General features: G+C 41.6%; 1 protein-coding gene across 1 annotated transcript; it reads left to right on the forward strand.

Annotated features, from left to right (window-relative positions):
* The first annotated feature begins 3,857 nt into the window (after positions 1-3,857).
* Positions 3,858-25,321, forward strand: rbbp6 (retinoblastoma binding protein 6). The gene is given in 18 exon segments (XM_036590451.1): positions 3,858-4,753; positions 6,014-6,113; positions 7,544-7,580; positions 12,216-12,257; positions 14,913-15,001; positions 15,085-15,181; positions 15,597-15,736; positions 16,026-16,198; positions 17,168-17,271; positions 17,590-17,945; positions 18,301-18,373; positions 18,647-18,707; positions 18,813-18,867; positions 19,329-19,386; positions 19,388-19,698; positions 20,242-20,361; positions 20,897-22,753; positions 23,180-25,321. Coding segments are annotated over 18 exon segments (5,358 nt in total). The 5' UTR covers positions 3,858-4,587; the 3' UTR covers positions 24,699-25,321.

Here is a 25,321-nt window from a genome sequence, read left to right on the forward strand (position 1 = left end):
TTTAAATGAGCTCAGGCCCAGAGAAGGTGGCAGCATTTCTGGGTCCGGTTTATATTTGGTTTCTTCTTTGCGTTTTAGAGTTTTAACTTGCATTTGTGGAGGCAGTGATGAACTGTTTTCACAGACAGTGGTTTTCAGAAGTGTTTCTGAGCCCATGCAGTGATTTCCACTACAGAATCATGTCTGTTTTTAATGCAGTGCCGTCTGTTTTTTGTCCTTGTCCCATCTTTACTTCTGAAAGACTCCGCCTGTCTGAGATGCTCTTTATACCCAGTCATGTTTCTGACCTGTTGCCAATCAACCACCACATGTTTTTTGTTGCCCCCGTCCCAACTTTTTTGGAACGTGTCGTTGGCATCAAATTCAAAATGGGCAAATATTTTTCAAAAAACAATAAAATTTCTGTTTCAACATCTGATATATTTTCTTTGTACTATTTTCAATGAAATATAGGGTTTAAATGATTTGCACATCTTTGCATTTTGTTTTTATTTACATTTTGCACAGCGTCCCAACTTTTTTGGAAAGTGAGTTGTCTGAAATACAGGATTAACATTATGCAGCAGATGTTTAAGTATGGTTAAGTGGTGTATATGACTGTGAGAGCTGTTCTGGTAAAACATTAATATAAACAAATGCAGAATTAATAAGCAGCGCTAGTTTTCTCTACAGCCCTGTAGATCGGGTCTGCTGGAACCCTTTAACAAGTGAGTGAGTAAAGCCTGCCCCCTGGTGGCCATAACGCAGTACAGCCAGGGGTGTAGCTGGAGCTTACTGGGGAGATTTTGTTGGGGTGGCATGCTGCTAAAAAAGTCTAAACAAAGAGGTGTTACTGTATTAAAATGACATGAAAAGTGACTGTTTTTTACTCAGTACATAACTAAATGTCTATTATTTATACATAAATAAAAAAGTACATCAATATAATAATTGCTTGAAGTAAACAAAGACAAAACTGTGTTAATGTAACGTGAAACACTGATGTATTTTAGACACTTTGTGTTAATCCAGCCAGTTAAGCTTTTTTAATTCAGTGCAGAATGTTAACTGTAAAAATATCATGTACACAAACCATGGACCCACAGGAGTTATTGATTTCAGCCGCTCTCTCTGCAGTTTGTACAGTCTAATGATCAGAAAGCTCAGCGCTGTATAAGAGAACCTAAAACACAGGCATAAATTCAACTGTAAAAAATGATCATGATAAACGATTATAGCTCAAAAATATTTGATACTCAAATTAGTATCAAACATTATCTGACTTTTATAACTGATTGGCGCTACACTGTCGGCAGATTTTTACCCTTAGCTTAATCGGTGTTTTATTAATGATGGATGGCTGATGATTGCTGATTACATCACTTTCCATAACTGGACTGGTCAGAAGGGCAGTCATGCATCATTGTAGGGTGGCACACCTGCACTCCAGGCAATAGTAGTTGCCCTCGGCAGTGCGAGTCATAGCCTGTTTCTGCCGGACGCTGGTCTTGTCCTGGTGGTCCCTGGCAAGCTGGGTGGTCCCTGGCAAGCTGGTGCACAGCAGATAGATAGATAGATAGATAGATAAAATAATAACAGACATAAATTAGGCAGAAATAGAGAAATAGACATAAATTAGAGTAAACTATGAAAGAGTAGAAATAAATCTATAATTCCTGTTCATGTTCATATTAATATATCTATTGCATATTTACACAGCATATAAGACAGATTTGTTGTATTTAAATTAGGTGTTGCACTAAGTGGTATGAGGTAGTTACAGCACAATGAATATAAACATGAGTGCGAGTATCAGCAGTGTTTACAGTGTAAAGTGCACAGTGATGGTCATTACAGTAGCAGTTATGATATATTGCACTGTGTGTATTAACAGGAGAGGTGATACAGTGATGAGGTTCAGCTCAGTTCAGACAGCAGGAGATCAGTACTGTCTCTGCGGTAAGGAGACTCGTTGTAAAGCCTTAAAGCAGTGGGAAGGAAGGAAGGAAGGAAGGAAGAAAGGAAAGGAAAGGAAAGGAAAGGAAAGGAAAGGAAAGGAAGAGCATGGAGACCAAAAAGTAGAAACAAAAGCTTAGTGAACAACAGCTGAGGTGCGGAATCACACTCCACTTCACAGAAGGTGCAGCTGAAACTGTTTGCTGGGGTTGCTACGTTTACAGGCTAATGTCTGTGATTAAAGCATTCCAGAAGAGTTTCCCTCTGAGGGTGACGTTACAGAAGTTTGCTGGAGGTTCACAACAACATAACACACATCAACCAACAGCCCGGGGGTGTAATTACGCATTAAACGAATCATAATTAATACATAGTTCCGACGTCCTTATTGCTTTCGTTTATATTTTTAAAATGGTGCCATATTTCTTGATCTTATGGAGGAAATGAGTATTCAGACCATCTCTTCTTATGTAAATGACATTTACACAAAATAATTTATCTTGCACAAAAAGAAAACCGTAACGTCTAATCTGTTCAAAGAAACAGAAATAGTAACGTATTAAACACCCAGTGTATCACACTGTCCAGTCCTTTGTCTTACAAAATTGTCCACATCGATCCAAAACACTTTACACTGGTAAAACAAATACTAAACCGTGAATCTCATTTTTCACAGTGTTTATGGTGTGCAAACGTTTAAAACTCACTTGTTTTATTATTTTTCACGCAACATGTATCACAAATTGTCCAATTTATGTTCTCAAATACAAAAGACTAATAAGCAATTGTGGACAGTAATGAGGTAAATGTAACTGTGTATCTGTACTTTACTGAGGTTTTTCCATTTTGGTGACTTTTTACTTTCACTCCACTACATTTCAAAGTCAAATATCTCACTTTTTACTCTACATTCTGAGAAATCTGTCGTTCCTTTTGGTTTATGTGTGTATAAAAACGTAACATGTCAAAACGAAAGAAGCGCGAAGCAAGAACACCAATCAGGGCACAGCGGTCACTTTGTTCTGAGCTTGTTTTGACCTGTTGGTCATACTGACCCAGTGCAGCACACGGTTCAACATCAGTGCAGCAGCATAAAATTTTGGGAGAGTCTGTTCAACATAAATGATGAACTAACCTAACTTTGTGTAAACAGACCACAATATAGAAATATGTACTCATATGCAGTTGTGACTGACGTGTCTTTGTTCTGAATTTATACAAACACATTTTATAGTAAATTAGTTTTGGCTAGTTTATGTTTATGAACAGAGACCTACAGATGCAGTTTAGTAAAGGAAACTCATTTGTGAATCTGAGTTTAAAGTTTTTATTAAACTTAAACTCGTAACTAAGTTCAAATAAATCTTAAACTGAAACTTTGCTTGTTTGTAAAAAGTGATTTCAGAGCCACTCAGTTCTACCTGATGGAAACTGTTTGCCTTCAGTGTTTTGTGCTTATGATAATTTTAAAAGACATCAGCGTCACTAATTAATGACCTTCTATTAAAGACTGGTTTACCAAGAGAGACACTGGAGTATTTTCACCTAAAATGAGTTAACGAAGCGAGTCTTGTTACAAAAAATGATAACAGGACATCAGAGTCATAATTAATCTTTTAGTACTTTTACTTTTGATACTTAAGTACATTTGAAGGCAAATACTTTAGTACTTTTACTCCAGTGGAGGTCTAAAGGGAGGAACTTCTACTTTTACTGGAGTAATATTTTACCTTGGGTGTCTCTACTTTAACTCGTGATTCCATGGTTTGTGCACTTCGCCCAGATCTGTAAACATGGTTCTGAATTATTCTGCTGTTACTATCGCAGCTCCGTCACAGCGCGGCTCATAGTGACGGAGACAAAAGCTCACAATGCGGAATCGGACTCGTTACTCGGCCCGTGTGACGTGCATTGTGACGCAACCACGCCGCCCGTGCGTTTTCGTGCGGAGACCCCGTGTCGTCGACAGGGCCCGTTAGCACCGTTAGCTTCAGCGTCTCTGCGCGGTCTAAACTGTTTATTCTGAAGTATTTTTCTTTGTTTTGTTCAAAAATTTAATTAATATTCGTTTCTTTATTATCGCACTGAGGTAATACTGAGCTCAGGGATCGTCTGTGCCGTCGTTCTTGTGGTGTTTGGCTCCTTTGTGTTGCTGGTCGGAGGCCTTTGTTTTTAGGCCGTGAGCTCCAGAGGCTCCGGTGGGGTTTCGCGCCCCTTTTTCACGGACCGAGGGAGCTCCAGGGCGGCGTGGTGCCGCTCACAGCTTCGGGACTCACCCACAGGGACTGGGTCTGAGATTTCTACCGAAACTGGACTCCGCGCAGCCCCGAGCGGGCTGGGGACTCGTAGCTGGACTCTGAGGGGGGTTTAGCGGACAAGGACTCTCCGAAAACCGAGCCGCCTTGTTTGTCGATTCGTTTGGACTCATTGTGGCGATTTTGGAGTTCTAACTCGGGCCTAGTTCGGCCGGATCCCTCCGGGGACTGGTAGTGCTGAGCTCCGCTCGGCTGCCATGGCCTGAGGCCCGGCTCAGACAAACTGCTGAGTCGGTCTGGTTTCCGCAGCGAACAGCTGCGATTCTGTAAACTTGTGGGGGTTTTGGGTTTGTGTTGGTTTCTTCTGTGAGCATTTTGGGGGAAATTTTGTGTAAAAATGTCTTGTGTTCACTATAAGTTTTCCTCCAAACTGAACTACGACACGGTGACGTTCGACGGGCTACACATCACGCTGAGTGAGCTAAAGAGGCAGATCATGGGCCGAGAGAAGCTGAAGGCCGCAGACTGCGACCTGCAGATCACCAACGCCCAGACTAAAGAGGGTGAGTGGCCTTAATTCACAAACCGCCTGTGGCGGGGTTTAATGGGCTCCTATCTGTGTTTAAACGGTCCATTTTGGGGTTTAAAGGGCTCATGTCGGGGTTTGAGGGGTTCATATCAGGGTTTAAGCTACTCGTTTTGGAGTTTAAACGACTCATTTAGGTTTAAACTGTCCATTTTGGGGTTTAAAGGGTCCAAATTGGGTTAAGGTGTTCATATCAGCGTTTAAACTCCGCATACCTTGCTTTAAATGGTCCGGTTTGGGGTTTAAAGGGCTCGTGTCAGGGTTTAAGTGGTCCGTGACAAAGTTTAAACAGCGCATATCGGGTTTAAAGGGGTCCGGAACAGGGTTTAAAGTGCTCATATATGGGTCTATAATGGAGATTATATGGTCCATATAGGGGTGTTAATGGTCTATGTTGGATTTTAAATGGTAACTCAGACATGATTGATTGTCGGCGAATCTGCGTTGTGAAATAAGAGGAAACAGCGGATTGGTCTCACAAAATCCAGTTTGCGCCACTTCAGGTTGCTGATGTGAACGTAGGCCTAATCCCTGACCAGGAAACTGAACATATTGGAGGCTGTTGGCTCTGAAGCCTCCACTTCACTGTGTGTTAATTCACCAATAAACACTGAAAAAACTGATTTATTGTTCGAGATTTTTGGCTTATTTTCTAAAGTACTGCTGTCGATTGGTTCCGTCTGTATTAACAGTGGCGAATAGTAATAAATAATCTAATTGAGATTAGTGTGGTAGCGGTCAGTAAAGATACGTGTAGATTTTTTACATCAATTTTTAATTTTTAATGTGAATTTTGAGACTGTGGTGATTTTACTGTGAGTAAAGCTGTGTTCAAGTTCGACCTCTTATGTCAAACCCAAGTCACAGTCTTATCCAGCTAATAGTAGCACAATGCGCCGCACTACAATCCCCAGCATGCACTGCAGCATAATGTGCGCAAGCGATTTCATCATGGGTTTTCCACACAATGTAAAGGTCAGCTCCTGTGCTGTGTTTTTGCACACTGTGTTTCAGTATCTAAAGTATTCGTGTAATACTTCCAGCTTTCCTTCGTATATTTTAAATAAACAGTGGCCAGTTCGGGTCGTACCGAAATGTTATTTTTGACTGAAATAAAAATGTAGGCGTTCTCTGGTATCTTAACATGGCCATTTTGTGGTTTAGAGTTTGACCCCCCCTCCCGGGTTAGACAGTGTGAGATTACTCTGTGTTAAATGCTTTTTCCTCTTCCTTTCAGAATACACTGATGATGGGGCGCTCATCCCCAAAAATTCCTCTGTCATCATCAGACGGATCCCAATCGGTGGAGTTAAAGCAGCCAGCAAAACTTTTGTCATGTAAGTTTCCTTCTGCTTCATGTCCTGTTTAGTCTTCTTTGGCCTCAAATGACATCTGGAGGAAACAATAATACAAATTTAGAAAATTACCTTTATACCCAGACATGGATTAAGTCTAATCTTGGACTTAATTTCCTTACAAAACTATAACTGTGTACACAGTTATGCCTTTGCTCTGTGTTTCATAATGGGGAGAAAATAAGAAGTGTATCAAGGCTTGCAGTGTCAGAGATGAATCACTATTGGGAATTCATTTTAGTCTAAGACTAGGCTTGATCCATGACTGGGGAAACTGGCCTCAAAAGGCGGATAAGTGCGAAGTCCTTATAGTGTGGGGTTTATTTTTACATTGTTTAGCCAGGTTTGTTCTATTTTGATGATTAATATGTACAAAGCAGGAATAAATATTTGTTAGGGTTTAGAATACAGAAGGGCAATATGGTGAAAGTGTAATGTACATCCCTCAAATTTTAACAATACATTGTCACAAAAAAAGCACCACATTTAAAAAAAAACTACAACAAATACTTAATAAATGAGTGTAGATTTTTATGTAATGCTTTACACTCTGTGCTGCACTAAATCCAGTTAAACAGGCTTAATGGTGCTCTTCGTAATGAATTGTGCAGCTGTTTAGTGTTCCAGAAGTACTGACGATATCCATGATTACTCAGAAAAGCATATTGTGATGGAATTTGTCACAATGACAATAAATATGGTCACAGTGCCCAGTCGTATTTCCCTATTTTGGCTGAGTAATTTTTGATATTATATTTTTATTATATATATATTTTTTATGTATTATATATTTTTATTATTATTTTTTTTTACATTTTTACATAATTTAGAAACACCCACAGCTTTTTACATATAGTATGATGAACATATAGTATGGTTTAGTGTAGAGCTGAGCGACAAGGCAAAAATATCACGATACTTTAAGACGTTTTAACAATACACAGTATGCATCGCAATATTTAGATTTTTTTTTTAGATTTAATAAGTTGGAACAGACAAATCCACATTTAAGAATTAAGAAATAATCCTGTAACTACAGTGATTTAAATTCGGTGTTTCACAAACTGCACTGCACTAAATACAATTAAACAAGCCTAATTATGCTTAGTTTATATAGAAGTCTGCACTACAGTGGATTCCCACTGGACCCACCACAGTATCTTGCAGTGCGGGACTCATTTTCAGTGCTGTGTGTGGGAGCGAGCGGGAAACCAGCCCCCTGTGTTTTTGTGTGTGTGTGTGTATGTATATATATATACACACAAAACAGTGTGTGTGTATAAATAAGCACTATGATAACAGTAAAATAGTTCATTGTGATGACGATAAAACATTGTGATATTGCCCACCCCTAGTCTGGTGTATGATGCGGTGAAGGGTAACCGCTGCTTCTCTCTGTTTTTGTTTTGCAGCGATCGATCCGAACCCTCAGGTGGACCTTCAAAAGCAGTATGTAGCACCACCTCATTTCTTTTGCCACATTCACTCACTCACTTTTTCACCCTTCAGCATTTTCTCCCTCTGTGAAACGAAGCACACGTCCATTCCTTCCTCCTCAGTGTCGTCCTGACGTTACAATGTGTGATGTGTTGAAATTGTGTTAAGTTTGCATTTCTGCACAAAACTATACCTGTGTACGCAGCGCTACGTGCATGCCTCTGCACTGTATTTCATACTGAAAAGAACAACGTAACAAGGCCTAAGAGTTGTACATGTTCATGTACTGTATGATCATATTGATCTTCTATAGTGAGAGTTGAACATGATCAGTGTTCAATCTGTTTGTCTATAAACTGGTACGTCTGTAAAAGCTGTCTTTGTTTTCTGAATAAAAAAGATGCTATTTATTTTTTAACACCCTATACTGCACAGCTTCAGTGTCTGACTGTCCGTATGTACAGAATTTGGTAGAATGAATAACAGGGCTGTGTGTGTGTGTGTGTGTGTGTGTGTGTGTGTGTGTGCGCGCCTGTTAATGTCTGTGTGTGTAGAGTTGAAGCAAAAATCAACACCTACTGCTTTCTGAGCAGCAAATTAGAAGAAGATTCACCTTTTAACGCTTAATTACCTGTATAACTTATTAATTTCCATTTTTATACAAGAGCAACAACTATGAAGTTACAGCAGAGATGCTACAAAGATATAATCTGGTATTTTATTTAGATTTTTTTGGCTTGTTTTAGAAATTATTTGCTTGTCTTTTGCCACCAACATGTTAGGTTCAGAGTAGATTTAAGCCATATTTCATTAGCTAATGTTAATACTGATTAAGTTAGCTAGTTAGGGTTATAATTGCTTAAATTGCTATTCTCTTCAGCTACATTTTCAAGGGTTCTTTAGTACAGACCACGACTTCTATTTAGAACCATACGGTCTATATAGAACCATTTCATGCTTTGCATTGTGAGATTGTTCTTCAGATTGATGGGGAACGTGTTGTGTATTTTTAAAGATGGTTCTTTTAAGGGTTTGTTTTAGTGAATAAAGGGGTTCTTTAATAACTGTGGACACTCATAGAACTCTTTGCAAGATCAAAGGGTTTTTTGCATCATGAAAGGGTTCTTCACAATGTGGTGTTGATGGTTCTGTATAGTACCCAAAAGGGTTCTGCTGTTGTTACGTCAAGCTTGTATACGCTTTAAGCATGCAGATGGTTCTTTGAGTGTTCATGGTGCTAGATACATAGATAGATAGATAGAGAGATAGATACTTTATTGATCCCAAAGGAAATATAGGAAAAATGATTGAGAGCGCTAACAGGCGCCTTTTATAAGCCGCAAACCGACAGCGTTTCACATTGGTGGTGGGTCATCCGTAGAACCTTCTTTAGTTAACAAGTTGTCCAACGCTGCAGCTGTTAAAACCGCTGTAATTTCTTTAGCGAGCGTTAGCCGACCTGTTAACGCTCTCTAAGTTTGATGTTCAGACTGTTTAAAACTGCTTTCATTTATTTCCGTTGCTAACATTAACTAGTGTTCCAGTTTTGCTCTGTTAGCCAGAGGTTGTAGGTAGAGCTGGGCAATACGGCAAAAAAATCACGATACTTCAAGAACTTTTTCATGGTACATGATCAGATATCTGATCAGTTGGAACAGAGGAAAAAAAACAGTAGTGCTACATTTTAAAGAAATGTTATCAAAAACATAAATGCAGTGATTTCTGTTCAACACTTCATATCCTTTAATATTTATTTTAAAGTACCAATGTTAAAGAAGCATATTGTATATAATAATGATAAAGTATTGATTATAATTGTCCAGCACTAGTGCAGCTAGATTAACTAGTTAACTAGCTGTTATTAATAATGTGCTATTGGTAATGTGGCTAATGTGTTGAAAGAGTTTAAAAAAAAAGTTTGAAGATTGTATTATTTATAAAAAAAAAAAAAATTGAAGTATTTTTCTACAGTTCTTCAAAAACTGGTACAGAATATTAGTGTTAGTGCAGCTGTTTCAGTATAAAGTGACTAGTATTTACATACTAACCCAGTACAGATAATTATGACTGCAGCATCTTATTCTGATGCTTATAGACTTGAATTTCTGAAATTTGAAAGAAATGTCACGCTGCTTATCGATGACTATAATCAATCAGTTAACGAAAACGGTGGCTGTGTCATTAATGAAGGTAGTCCAGGGCTTTTCCCTTTTTCACCTTACATGTCTTTTTAAGTAGATATGTGGACTTTTCTCTTGTTTAAATTGAAAATATCCCATTCTTTGAGATCATTCTTAGTTTTAGTGTTGAGGATAAAAACATTAAGTTAAAGTATTTCCTAGTGTTTTATTTCCCATAATGTTATCCCAAATTCCACCTCATACTTCCTAGTTTGTAATAACGTGGTTATAAGTATTTAAGTCATTATTATTTGCATGCATGCTATTTAGCAGATGCTTAACACCCTGTTTTATGCAACTCTCCGATATCCAGCCCGTCTTGGGTGACATGCAAAATGAGAGATATTGAGGCAGGGGGTTTTTCTTAAATGTCCTTTAGCAGTTTAATCACTGTGTCCAGTGGATGTTACCGATTAATTGATGGTTAATACATATTAATACACATTTATAGTGTATAAACACATTTTGTTCATTTTGTGTTTTTATAATGGGTTTTTTTTGTTTTGTTTTTTTTTGGTTTGTTTTTATTGTCATGGGTTCTGAATTTATTCAGCCTGTGTCCCTGTTTTTTTTCTGGGGGATGGTGAAGTAGCATATTTGTTTTTTGAACATGTGATTAAAGAAACTAATCTGTGTAGATTTATGGTTATTCTAATTAACTATATGGTTAATTTGGGTTAACAATTATGAGTATGTGGTACATATATTCATATATTTTTTACATATATTTTATGATACATAAGTTTTGTTCATAAACATGTGTAGTATTATAACTTCTTATTTTTCTGAAATGATACTATTTGATTTTATTTGTTTTTTGGAATGAACTGTGCTTGTCACACCGAATAGTGATTAATTGTGAATTGATTAATTGTCCATATGGTCATGCTGTGTATGATGACACTGTTAACTCATTGTTAAAGTGTTGCTTTTAACAAATAACTTTCTGCTTTTTATTCTTTTGTTAATCTTTTTTGTCAAGCTGAACTGATTTATCTCTCCGCTTGCATTAATTGTTGTAGTTTGAATGAAAGAAAATTTAATGTGAGGTAATTACCCTTAGGTGAAGGAACAGATGCTGTCGAAGATGCTAATAGACCCATTTTTGTGGAGCATATGCGTTTTTGCCTTCATTGAAAGGCTCATTCTGGGCTGTATTCCAGTTTGTAAAGCCAATGTTTCGCCACTTTTTGGCGCCACAGACTCCTTCCCCATCTCTCATTTTTGCAGAAGTGCTTTTTAATGTGGGTCGTGAGTAATCCAACTCGGTACTGTTGTAAAATGCTGACCACAAGCTTTCTCAATAAAATCCCTGCGTTTAAAATGTCTTAACACGATTTACGAGGCCTTGTGTGTTCACTTCTCCGAAGGTTTGGTTCCGGGATTCTGAGATTTTCTCCAAAAACAAGGATCTTGTCGTTTGTTTTGAGGACAGCGGACTTTCTCCTCGATAACGTCTCTGAGCAGAAATGGCTAACGATAACTAGCGAGCTATCATATTGACTGAGAAGTTAGTCCTTTGTTTGTTTTGGGTATTTTCTGCGTTTATCTAGAAAGAAGACCCCGAAGCCTCCCCGCCACCTTTTCTGTTTGCTCCTGCTTACAGTTTTTGAGTTTGCAGGGTTAAAATTTACTGAAATTTTCAGGTGGCTTTTTCTGCTGGACAACCTCCATTCATGTTGAGACTGAACACAACTTTGCGTTACTTCTGCGTCAGCGTGTTTTCGCTCACCTGCAAAATTGCATCCATTTTAATGCTGTTCGCCTCCACGAACAGTGATTTTTGTGTGTCAGACTTCCAGAGCGAGTTAATTTTGTCGGCAAAACTTTGAGTTCGACTTCTGAGACACATCGTCGAGCGATACGTTGACCGCTGAGACGGCGTTGTGTCGTATAACAGCACTGAGAATCCAAACTTTTGTGTTTACTGTTTGTAACAGGTGAGTTAGCCAGCCTGCTAACTGCTATGTTACCACCAGTCAGACGTGTTCTGAGATTTTACGCTACAGTTCTAAGGAAATCCTCCAATCCTCTCAGATTTAGGGCTGAAGATTAAAACACTGACGTTGTAAATGTGGGCAGTTTCTCTCGCTGTAACTATGAACTGTAACGGTCTTGTTTTTTTACTCTATGGTGAGTTAGCTACCATGCTAACGGCACCAAAATCGAGGAATTTTTTTAAGTCCAGCTTAGGACACGACTGTTTCTCAAGGTGACAAACCCCAAAAGATTTTGACAGAGTTTTCAGTAAACCTGCTGAGTTGAGTCACTTATACGTTTGTTTCGGTCATTTTAAGGTGAAGTCTGACTTCTGAGGACAGACTGGCAAACCTGTGTCAGAACCTGTCTTGAGAAATTGTTTTAAATATTAAAAATATGTTGTGTAAATGTTTTCTCAGCCAGTTGGGTGTCATTATGTTGAATGCCATTGCAATAAACCCTCTTGTCCAATTCTTTTTGCGAACAGATTGATGATTCTCCATCCATTTCTCTGGCCCAGCTATCAAAGGTATATGTCCAGTTCAGCACTCCTCCTCCATCATGTATGACTGTATCTGTACTTTGTATTTTGTGTTTGGATCTGATGAACCATGGCTCATGTAGATGACTTGTGCATGACAGTCCGATGGTTTGGCGCTTCCTCCTCGAATCGGGTTCTGTACGTGCAAAATGTGCTACAAACTCTCGTTTTCTACACTGTGTAATGTTTATGTATGTTTCAATAGAATTGATGTAATTACTTAATTCTTCTGTATCAATGGATAATCAGATTGTTAATTAATGAATACTTATCAGCAATCATCAGTTATCTGGTACTGTTGTGACCCATTGAAATGTGTTATTCTTGTGATAACCAGTAGTGTAGTCTAGTCCTGTGGTTCTCACACCGTTCCTCAGGGCTATGGAAACGGCCTCAGAGTCGGAATTGAGCAAAAATGTGGAGCAGTTTGAGAACCACTGTGGTCTGAAGTAGTGGGTGTACTTAGCAAGACTAGCCTCATCTTACCTACACGTCTAAAAATGATGGTTCTTTAGTAAATGGTTCTATGTAGAGCCATGAACATCCCATGAACCCTTTCTATGATTAAAGGGTTCTTTGCATTGTGAAAGCGTTCCTCAGATTGATGCAGAATGTGCTGTAGATGGTTCTATATAGCACCTTTTGTGAAAAGGGATCTATATAGCCCCAAAAAGGGTTCTTGTGTTTACGATGTCAGGCTTGTTGCAACAGAAGAACCCTATTTGGGCTGTATAGATCCCTTTTTTACAAAGGTGCTATATTAGAACCATCTACAGCACATTCTACATCAGTCTGAAGAACCATTTCACAATGCAAAGAACACTTTGCATGATTAAAGCGTTCTTTGGAATGTTCGTGGTTCTATATAGAACCATTTTCTTTACCTTGAAGAACCATCATTTTAAGTGTGTAGTTGTTATTATTATAGCTGTTTTTGGAAAATATGGTGTTCCTAAAGGGGAATTTCACCATTTTTTTAATTCTCTGCATAATTGTGTGTTTAATGTAAATGTAAAGATGTAATCAGAGATTCAGAGCGGTTTGGTGTGAAATGGTTCAGATGTCTTTACAGTGGTGGTGATAGGAACCAGGGGTCGCCATGACTACAACACACATATAGACATTTTATTTACTATCCAGAACCACCAGTGAACCTACACGAGTCTTCTGAGTGTATATGGAATGTAGATGATGGAAAATAGTGGAAAATCTGGAATAATAAGTTTTGTTTGGGGACTATTTTGCCTCACAGCGCCCTGCATGTATCCCTCCACCATGAATGGAGTTTAAGTTCTCCAAACTATCATAAAACAGTGTCTCAGTCATCAGGCAGTGAATTCATAACCATTTCATGTAGGAACTTTCTGTGAGGGAGCTTTTAGAGGTGGACGTCTGGTTCCTATCACCACCACTGTGAACAGCTCTGACTCGGTAAGTTTATCTAGAACAGAGCGTTTCACACCAAACCACTCTGAACTCTGAACCGCTCTGATTTACATCTTAACCAGTTAATTATGCAGGATAATCAGTGGACTTCCCCTTTGCGTGCTTATATAGGCCGGAGTATTACAGACTACACCTCTGGTGATTGAAGTGTTGACTAACAGTTTTCATTGCTGATAATTACTGTGTTATTATTGTGTTATTGTTGTGAATATGACCGTGTGTGAGCTGTGAGCATGCCTGGAGCTGTAAAGAAGGCGCTTTCTGCCTCAGTGTGGGGGGGAGTACCCTAAAGCCTCTTAACCCCACTGTTTCCGAAACGTATTGAAGAATGAAGCACCTCTTGTTGTGGATTTTTTCGTTGTTTACCCATCATCACTGAAGATTCTTTCTCGTTTGATTCTGTTTTTGTGGACTGGTTTCCCGGCTGTGCTGAAGATTTTCTCTTTTTCCAATGGACTTTACGAAAGCACCGATCATAATGCACCGTTTTTGTGTTCTGTCTGCTTGTTTAAAATGATATATATCTATATATCTACTTTCTCTCACTAAGAGTATTTGTTATTGAATGGTGTTGCTAATTCCCAGGTGAACGCTTGTTTACTAATTTAGCGAGGTAAACTAATGAAAATGGGTGAATAAAGTGACTGTAGTGAACTGTTTATGTAAGAATTAATGACTGAAGGATATTTTAATGGTGTTAATAAAAAAACATAAGCACTTGCGGATCTCTTAGACCCTGAGCAGCTCTGTGGAAATGAGCACTGTGATACGTTTTGCTTGTAAGAATGTGTGCTTATTTTTTTCTTTTTATTTCTGACTGTGTTTCTGATGAAATCCTAGTGCTAATTTTGCTTTTTTTTGTCAGTGTGCACTTTTCTTTCTGTACTTCATGCTTAAACTTGGTAAATTTCATAAATTGCGTGTAAAATTTGCGCAAGATGCACAAGTGTGTTCCACCGGTTGAGCAGGGCCTAACAGTTAGCGGTGCTAACGATCACGTACGCTAATGCTAACGCTAACGGAAGGCTTGCGGTACTCCCTGACCACCCGCTCCCCGCGGTTTTGGAGGAGATTCGGACAGCGATGCGGGCGGACAGCGTCTCTTTACAGCTCTGAAGGACCAGTGCATCCTCTGGGCTCCAGTTAGACGTCCTGTGTTTAACCTGTGTTTAAAACCGTTATTGCCCTGTTGAACAGACGGCCAATCTCGCCGAAGCGAACGCGTCAGAGGAAGACAAAATTAAAGCAATGATGTCTCAGTCCAATCATGAATACGACCCGATTCAGTAAGTATCTGCATTCTGAGGCACTGAAGACGACGGAGATTGGCTGCTGTTCTGGGTCTAATTTGAGTTTGTTTTTCCTTCAGCTACACTAAGAAGCTGGTTGGACCCCCCCCTCCAAACTACACTTGCTTCCGCTGTGGGAAAAATGGACACTACATTAGAAACTGCCCAACCAATGGGGTAATTGGGTTTTCATTACTACTTACGTTACTGATTTTATCCATTTCTTAATTATTTTTATTTATTCTTTTAAAAATTATTTTATAGATTTTAGATTTTTTTTCTTTATTATTCTATTTAATTTATTTAATTTTTCATTTAATTTCAGTTTATTATGAGACATGTAATCAAGTAAATTCAATAAGTTATCATATAATTACTTTGTGATTTCCTTTATGTAGTTTATTTACATTTTTTTAATTAAATTGTGATTTTAATTCTGTGCTTAATTCATTTTGAGAGTAATTATCTTTTTTAAAAATGTTTTATAATTTTTACATTTTTATTTAATTATTGTTTTGATGTTTGTTTTATTTTTAAATTCTCTTTATTACTGTGAGTAATCTAATCCTCTGCTTCATTGGTGTGCTAGCAGGACAAAAGTTTTGAGAGTACTCAGCGCATCAGGAAGAGCACCGGAATTCCTCGGAGTTTCATGATGGAGGTGGACGATCCGTCTATGAAGGGGGTCATGTTGACCAACACTGGAACATACGCTATTCCCACCATCGACGCGTAAGAACCGCCGTCCGCTTCTTTCATACTGCTATAGGCGTTCTAAAGATTACATGTTTGTGATGTCACAGCCATGAAAATGTTTGCGAATGTCTGCCTCTCAGGGCAGCCAATCAGAACAGAGCTCATTTAACTACATCAGTCTTAAAGGCACAGTAACACAAACGTCCTGCTTAATTCTTAGTGATAGAGAGGCTGGAAAGCAGCCGTGTAGATCGGCCCCAGTGCTGGAGTTAAAGCACGCTGTCGTCACTGTATTGATTGCTGATTGATGGTTTTCCTGTAACAGGGAAGCGTATGCGATTGGGAAGAAGGAGAAGCCTCCGTTTCTTCCTCAGGAGCAGTCCTCTTCTTCCGAGGATGAGGATCCTGTGCCCGATGAGCTGCTCTGTCTGATCTGTAAGGACCTGATGACCGACGCTGTGGTCATCCCCTGCTGCGGGAACAGCTACTGTGACGAGTGTGAGTATAAAAGCAGTCGGTTATGAATGACGGACAGATGTTGATATTGTATTATTTGTAAATTGTTTGAGGCAGACTTAGATCAAGCTTGAAGACCCAGAGAACCTTTCTAATCAGGTTGATCTGGTTCTTCAGGTACTAAGTTCACTCTTTAAATAATTTCCACTGACCAATAAATGACAATATATTTCACCACATTTCTCTCCTGTCCATGTAAACTGGGCAGTCCTAATCTTGGGTAACGCTTCCATAAGCATTCCCCTGACCAATCACAAGGCTGCGTCTCTGGCTCCGCCCACACAGAACCATTTGAGTCAGAGAAGCTTAGCGAGCTAAAGCTAACCCAGCATAACCAAAAGCTAGCAAACTAGCCCACCTGTCTAGCTGCCAGTCACCCGTTCACTCGTTTATCAACACGAACGTTGTTCACTCGTCTGTTGTATCACGTTTTGCTTCGTCCGTCTGTTCGTGACTTTTGCTCATCCAGTTAGCGTCACAAGCTGGATACTGGTTAGTTCTTTATGAGGGGTGGAGCAGAGCTAGGACTGCTAGACAGAGCTGTCAATCAAGCTGCTCATTAGCCACGCCCACACAGCTCTCAGATAGGTCTGATCAGCGTTTTTAAGCCGTGTTTTATCATCTTACGTTTTTTACTCAAGCTTTGGTGAATGTTTAATAGAACATTTAACTTTAGTGTCATACAGCCGTTTTTAATATTTTACTCTGTTTCCTGCGGCTTCAACGATAGACTAGAACGGCTTTTCAATGCTGCAGAACTATTGGAAATTCATTTAACTTTATATGATTTTAATAACTTTTTATTTCTGTTAAATCTGATGTGTGTTGAGAAGGGAAAAATGGAGGTGGAGATCAAACAGGCATTGGATTATCTTTTTCTATTGTTGCGCTGTAGTGTTGTAAAACTCTTTATGTTCTGTACGTATATGACTATTTCTCTCGTCACTGCAGGTATTCGGACGAGTTTGCTGGAGTCGGAGGAGCATGTGTGCCCCACCTGTAACCAGTCTGAAGTTTCTCCTGATGCTTTGATTGCCAATAAATTCTTACGCCAAGTAAGATCCGCGCTTTTACTGCAGCGTGCCTCCAATTTCATATAATCTGAGCTTTTTTGATTAATATTTAGCAGCAGTTGATTTGAATCCAGTAATACAAGAATTGAGTATTTGTTGATGGTGCTTTTAAATGTTTATGTAATGTTATTCACAGAATTGCATTTCAATCATGTAAATTGTTTATAATTGTTGTATTTATTTATTTTATTTATGTATCTTATTAAGAGGATCAGATTAGAGTTTGCATTTTAACACTGGAAGAAGATGCGTGTGTGTATTTCCAAGTTATTTTTGTAAACGTCCTGTTCCAAATCCTAGGCCGTGAACAACTTCAGGAACGAGACGGGTTACACAAAGAGAATCCGTAAAGCTGCTGCTGCTGCTGCTGCTGCTTCTGCTCAGGCCACCCCTCCTGCGGCCCAAACCCAGCTGCGCGTGCAGCGTCCTGTCCAAACCCTCAGACCCCCCAACTCCCGCCAGCAGGACCCGCTGCTGGCCAACGTTCCTCGTCCCGCAGCGGCAAACACGCCCCCTGCTGCCCTGAGCCCCGTGGTCACTCAACAGGCCCCCAGCACGCCCCCTACTGGTGGCGGTTCTTCTGCAGCTGGCGGCAGCAGCCCGGCTCAGTCCCCCCCGCAGGAAACCAGCAAGCAGGAAGACCCTGTTATAACCAAGTAACCAGCCTTTTTCAGTTACTTCATTCAGTGCATTTTGTTTAGTTATACAAATGGTGTAATTTTGCTATGGGGGTACTTCACAAAGCAGGATTTGGCCAAATACGTCCAGAGTCTAGTTTGATGCTGATTGTTGGGGTATAAGCTCTCATTATATGACAGCTACATTAGCCTCATAGCTCTAGTGCTCAAACAAAACAGACACTAAACATGTCGTGGCTGATTGACTACATTTGAGAAAAGCTCTCCAACTTAACTAGGAAATCCTGCTTTGTGAAATGTTCCCAGTTTGGCTTTATTTGTGAATGATTTTAATGCCTGTTTTGTGATAAAAATGTATGTTTTTCCTTTATAGAGAGCCTGAGGTTCAGCCACCGACGACTACTGTTTCATCAGAGACTCCACTGCCAACCCCAGTTATTCCAAAGGTATGGAGTGCCCTTACTAGAGTTCGAGCAATACAGGGGTTTTAAGACCAATCTCAATATTTGAGGATTTAAAAAGCCAATATTTCTGCCCATATTCTTTTTGTTTTTATTCAGAAATACGTAACGTAAAGATTTTTCTGCCTTTATAAACACCAATACCAATTTGTCTGCAAGCTCATATCTGCTGATAATTAACTTGCTCTTTAAGAAAGTGCTGATGATTGTATGTTTACATGACTCAACTTGGTCATTGTGCTTATTTGTGTTGTACAGGGCTACCATGTTCCAGTGATTGGACAACCACACTCTCTGCCTCACCCACTTCCCAGACCAGGTGATACATTGCAAGATTTCCTTTTTCCCCCTTTGGGACAAGCGTATATAAACCTGTGGTTGTTAATCATTTGTAGCATAAACATTTATTTTATGTCCTTTTTAGCACAACCAAGACCTAGCGGGCCAAGACCATCTGGACCCCGGCCTACATGGGATCCGTAAGTGTTGTTTTCGTTTCCCTTGCAGTTTTCTCTTTCTTAAAAGTGGTGCTTTGCGATCTGTTTTTCACTGGGGATGAGTTTGAAACGTCACAAACGTTTATACATGGAACAGTAAATTAGGCTTCTTGATAACCCTGCAGCCTGCTCACTAACAAGACAGACTTTCAAATGTAAGAACCATGTGACTGAATTCTGCAGTCCACCAGAGGGCAGTGTAGAACCTATTATGTATAGGCTTGGGGCTAGGGTATTGAGCAGTATGCATCCTCATAAAGTAGTTTACTTCTTTAAAATGTAAGTAGTGGGGTGGAAAGTCATCTAACCAACCAACAGCTACTTGTAAGAGTAAAGACAGTATCGCTTGTCAGATTTATTTTAAATTTATTCTATTCTAAATAATCACTTCTAACTTCAGTTAACAGTTTTGCCTGAAATGCCCTTTGTTTTTCACCCTCTAGGTCCTCGAGCCGCAGCCGGGCCCCCAGTGAGCGGCCCCTGAGGCAGCAGGCTCCTCCAGGTTCAGCCTCCTCCTCCTGTGGCTCCTCCGGTATATGTTCCTCCTCTGTTCCCCCCTCCGCAGCACACCATGCCCCAGCCCCCCGGCGTCGTTGCCCAGCAGTACCCGATGCAGTATCCCCCTGGCCAGCAGCCTGCGCCCCCGTATACCGTTCCTCCTCCGGGATATCCTCCAGCACCGGCTAACGTTCCGACTCCATGGGTACCGCCAGGCACTCAGCCGCCAATGCCCAACCCCATGCCTTCCATGAACCCTGCACCCTTCTTATCCAAGGAGGAGTTCTACAGACAGCAGCGGAGACTGAAGGAAGAGTGAGTAGACTTTCATCCACTGTTGACTGTTTTTGTTTCAAGGTTTGGGGAGGTTCTAAGCTATGAAGTATGTTGTACTATTCTTACAAGCATCTTGTAAATCTTGTCATTCTCATAGTTTTTCCTAATCTACATAATTGAGTTGTACTGTTTCATTTGTGCTGCTCTGATTCTGCAGTTCCTTCTGGATTAATAAAGTTGCTACAGTGATTTTGTTGATGTTACGGTGTACAGTGTGAATAGTGGTTTTGAATGTCAGTCCTGACGTGCCACAGCATTACAGACTTCAGCATTCTGCCGTTTTAATAATCAGCTAATTAGCAAGCCCTTTATTAATCAAGTTCAGGAAACTATAAGAGGGGACATCGCTAATGTCTGTAGAGCTGTGGCCTGGAAGGAACCTGGTTTGACACCCTGTGGGGGGGGTACGTCATAAAAGTAATAGTTTGTCTTCCGTCTGCTTGTACAGATGCGAAGAAAATCGATTTAACCTGCCATGTTTTAACTGTGAAGTTTTATCTCCTTCCTGTTTTCAATAAATAGTCCCCACTGTCGATTCGTTACCAGGGAGAAGTCTAAGCTTGAGGAGTTTACCAATGACTTTGCAAAAGAGCTTCTGGAGTACAGAAAGATCCAGAAGGAGAGAAGACGATCCTATTCCAGGTTTGTTTTTTCTAACCACCGTTTCCGACAGTTCAGTTTTTCCTAAATCCTGGTCCTGAAGCAGCCTTGACCTGCACACTTCAACTCATTAAGGATTTATTAATTAGCTGAGTAGCTGGATTAGAGTTTTCTTTATCTTGCAGCTCAGTTGTTGAAAGATTGTGGCTATCGGGAAAATCGAAAATCTGAATTTGTCTTGAGGCATGCCTTTGTCTGAAGTCTAGTTTTGTAGACCATAGACCCTTCCTCAAGTCAGATTCAGACGATGATGTTATAGAAGCTTCACTCAACCCTTTTGACAATCAGAGTGCCCTGCGGAACGTCTAGGATGCCACCATTAGAAAGTGTGGGAGTCTGTTTCTTTTCTGGAAATAGAATGTAGGGCAGATGTTAGACCACAGCTAATGTCTAAAACAATTTGTAGGGCAGGGGTACTCTAGGACCAAGGTTTGGAACCACTCCTACATTTTAGTGCAATTCGAAGAAGTAAGGCTTGGAAGAACTGAAGTGATCTCTTCTTCTCGTCCCCCTGCAGGTCAAAATCTCCATACCGTGGTTCATCGTACAGTGGTTCTTCCTACTCCTACTCCAGATCACGCTCTCGCTCCAGATCCCCACGCTCCTACTCTCGCTCTCTGAGCCGCTCGCGTTCCAGGTCACGCTCTCGATCCCGTTCTCGTTCTCGCTCCTATTCACGCTCTCCATACTCCCGTAGGGGCCGTGGCAGAAGCCGAAGTTACCGGTCCCGATCCCGTACACCTCCTTACCATCGCTCTCGCACCCGCTCTCCTTCATATAGAGGACGAGACGGAGGAATGAGTGGCATTTATCGCTCTCGCTCCAGATCACCACACTACAGGGGCCACAGTCCAGGCAAGAAGCTTCTGCCTGGCTCTCAGTTGGAAGTTGACCGCAAGTACCCAGGCAGGTACCGAGAGATTCCACCTTATGATGCCAAGGCTTACTATGGCAGAGCAGTTGACCAGAGCGACCCATACGAGCGGGAAAGGTACCTTGAGTGGGAGCGAGAGTACAGAGAGTGGTACGAGAAGTATTTCAAAAACTACGATGCCCCACAGGGCAGTCAGATCAGAGGTCGCGGGCCAGGCAGAGATCCTTACTCCCCTGATCGTTATGCTCCACCCAGACCCAGAGATAACTCTCCCTACGCCAGAGGACGACGTGATGACTATCCGCCGCATGGCCAAGGACACAGCATCCCTCCGAGAGGCCGTCCTATGACTTACCAAGAGAAGTGTGCTGAAAAGTACGGCCACCTCCATGTCAACAATGCGGGAGCAGGGAGAGGCTTGAGCAAAGAATCCCTAAAACCCACCAAAGACCGGGAGCCAAGCACAAGCACCGCTGTGGACTCCAAGGGTCTGAAGCACAAGAAACACAGGAAGAAGAGAAAAGGGGAGGAGGGCGATCTCTTCAGCCACTCTGACTCCATGGATGAATCCAAAAAAGACGAGAGGAAGGGGGACTCTGGAATGCTGATGAACTCAACTCGTGACGATGCCACCCCAGTCAGAGATGAGCCAATGGACAGCACTGCAGTGCCCTACAAGAGTACCTCGGACAAGGAGAAAAAGGAGAAGACCAAAAGCAAAACAGAAAAAGTCAAACGCAAGGCCGAGAGTGGCGCGCCAAAGAAGGAAACCTCCGTAAAGACGTCTAAGCCTGCCAGAGAAAAGGAGGCAGATGCAACCCGAGAGAAGGCAGCATCCACTGAACCGGCTATTAAGAGAATCAAGGAAGAACCGGCTCAGAAGGCTGATGCTAGCAAGCCGCATTCCTCTGACAAACTCATGCTTCCTCGCAAGCTGATGCAGTCTAGACCAATCAAACACCACCAAGAGCAGAAGCCCATCAAAGACGAGCCTAAAGTCAAGAAGGAACCTGTCAAAGACTCTGCGAAGCCTGAGAAACCTCTCGCTAAAGATGGGAAGCCCAAATTAGAGAAGCCTGTCAAAACTGAGGAGAAAGCAGTTGTCAAAACAGGTGAGGTAAAGGTGGTGGAAAAACGGAAACGAAAAGATGAAAAGCCACTTGTGAAAGACCCAGAGCTCCCTTCGAATAAGTCTCCGAGGGTTGAAGTCACAGAGATGGCCAAAGGGTCTCCCAAGCCCAAACCCAAGGTGGAGAGTGAGAAGCCGGTGGAGAGGGAGAAACCAGCCATCCCTGCTCTGATGGACATAAAGCCTGAGCCTGTGAGAAAGATCAAGCTCAACCGTGAGATTGGGAAGAGGATCAGTACTGAGAGACTTTCTGCTGACGACTCTGGGCCTGGCTCAGGGAAAAATAGGCTGGACCAAAAGTCTAAGGCCAAGATCCGACGGCGGGTGCACGCCACGGACGGATCAGGATCCATGTTAGTCGACTACACCAGGTAAGAAAAGAGGGGGTCAGATGTGGAATAGCATCATTTCCAGTGGTCGCATTTATGATTTTTACAAGGTTTGATGATCAATTTACAATTTTTCTCTTATCCCAAATGTTGCTCAGCCAACATATGTTTGGTATCCATCATTGTGTAAGGCTAATGCAGCAAAATAATTTAAACATGCTCTTGGCACAGTGCAAATTTGTGAGGTTCCATTAATTGTTAGCTACATTAGCCTAATAGCTCCGGGGGGTTTAAATTGCAGGGTAGGGGATACGGGAAAATTGTAAATTTGATTTCTTCCTTTGACGTGTTTTAGTGATTCTGATTGCTTCAAGTTTTCGTGACAGTATAGTGACTCATGCTAAATAGTGGTTTTGTGAAGTTTGTGTGAGATCGTTTTCTTGATCTTATGTTTGTTGTGTTTGACAGCACTAGCTCCACTGGCGGTAGTCCCATCAAGAGGCATCAGGAGGAGAAGGCAGACCTGAAGAAGACTGTGGTGAAGACCCTGGAGGAATACACCAACGACAGCTCCACACCTGCTGAGGATGAGATCGTTATGATCCAAGTGCCCCGCTCTAAGTGGGAGAAGGAAGACTATGAATCTGAGGAGGACGATTCCAAGGCAGCGACTACTTCTGCGAATGCTGGCCTTTCTGCTGCTAGCGCTGCTCCTGCTGGGGAGAATGCTGCTTCAAAACTCACCGACAGGGAGTCTGAGAAAACTGCCCATGCCTCTAAAGACACTCATACTGAGACGAAACCTGCCAAGGATCCGTCGTTGAGTGATATGGAGACAGACAGGGAGAAAGAAAGCGAGAGGGAGCGCGAGAGAGGAAGAGAACGAGACCGTAGTGCCTCAGATCGCGAGTCTTCAGACAAGAGGAAAGCTGGCACGGTAAATTTGGATAGAGGTAGCGACCACGGCAGCGAGAGGAGTTCTTCCTCCCAGTCCTCCAGGGACAGACCTGCTGATAGGTCTGCACCATCTTCCAGGAAGCCATCAGGAAGGGAACATAATACAAGCGTCCCTGAAAGGAAGCCGGATCACAGGACTAGCGCAAGAGACCATTCGGATTCCCGGCAGAGAGACGGGAAACCAAGGGAACCCCTCAGGAGGAAAGAATCGTCTCCTCCGCCACTTTCCAGGGGTAATAAAGAACGTGACGTCCACACAGAAGTGGCCAAAAGAGCTCCTGCGGTTTCCCAGGAGACCAAAAAGACTGAAAACAGCCCTTCTACAGAAAAAAGATCAACGTCTCAGACTCACATTGTTACAGAATCCAGAAGAACTGCCCCAGAGGATCACAGGGCAGATAGGCAAGCACAGAATGTGAGGCATATTGATGGACGATCCGCAAAGGATAAGGAACACCCAGGACACAAAGCTGCACATAGGACTGCTTCTCCAGAACCCAGGACCGAGGCAGAGCGAGTCGGAGCTCATGTGGAACGAGAGCATCCCAAAGTCAAGCCTCCCTCAATACGATCCATGCGGCTTTCCTCGGACCTTGCGCGAGAAACGGACGAAGCGGCGTTCGTCCCCGATTACAGCGAAAGCGACAGCGAGGCTTCCGATCCCGAGAGCAAGGCTGAGCTTAGGGAGCATGGGAGGGACAGCAGCGCAAGCCCCGCCCCCAGCCACAGCGCCAGCCCCTCTGGAAGCCACGGCCACAGCAGCTCCCCCAGCTCTCCCGGCAGCCAGGACAGCAAGAAGAGGAAAAAGGACAAAAAGGACAAGAAAGAGAAAAAGAAGCACAAAAAGCACAAAAAACACAAAAAACATAAGAAGCACGCCAGCAACGAGTCTGAGTCGGAGCCTAAAGGACAGAAACACAAGCATAAGAAAAAGAAATCCAAAAAGAGTAAGGACAAGGAGAAGGACGAAAAGGACAAGGAGAAGGACGAGAGGACGAAAGATGAGCCGAAGGAGAGAGAGCCTGTTTAAGACCACGGGACTTGATCTCAGCTTGTTTTATGATCCTTGATGGTACAGCTAATAAACTGCATTTCAGCGAACTGCAAAGCCTACTGTTCACACTGACTCACTTCTGTAGTTCATTTTCCTTCAGGTCGTTTGATTTAACCGTGCTAATCTCCACACTGGGAGGAGTAATGATGCCTGTAATGATGAAGGCTAATATTTTGAAATTTTGCTATGTGTTTTTGATGCATTCATCTCTTCTGTTAATTTCTTTTGTGTTGATCAGATTTTCACCTCTCATTGCGTTGTGGTTTTGTAGAGGAGGCACTTTAGAGATGTGAAGATGAATGTGACTGCGGGAGACTTTGTGCCCCCGTACCTCATCTCCCTCGTGTACGTAGAGTCGAAAGGAAACATATCATTAAATAATTATGGCGATATGATGACACTGTTACTCTCGCAACTGGATGTAGTGCTATTCTAGCATGGGGGGCACATAATGATCTGCTTCCGAGATGTTTATTGCACTGTGAATATTTCCTCTACTCAAGTTTTTATTTTACATCACGTCATGATTAATTTAAAATTGCCAGCTGAAAAAGGAAATGTTTTGTTTTTGGAGATAATAAAATTCAGCAAAATCTCAA

The sequence above is a fragment of the Colossoma macropomum genome, unplaced genomic scaffold (assembly GCF_904425465.1).
Source record: "Colossoma macropomum unplaced genomic scaffold, Colossoma_macropomum, whole genome shotgun sequence".
Lineage (NCBI taxonomy): Eukaryota > Metazoa > Chordata > Actinopteri > Characiformes > Serrasalmidae > Colossoma > Colossoma macropomum.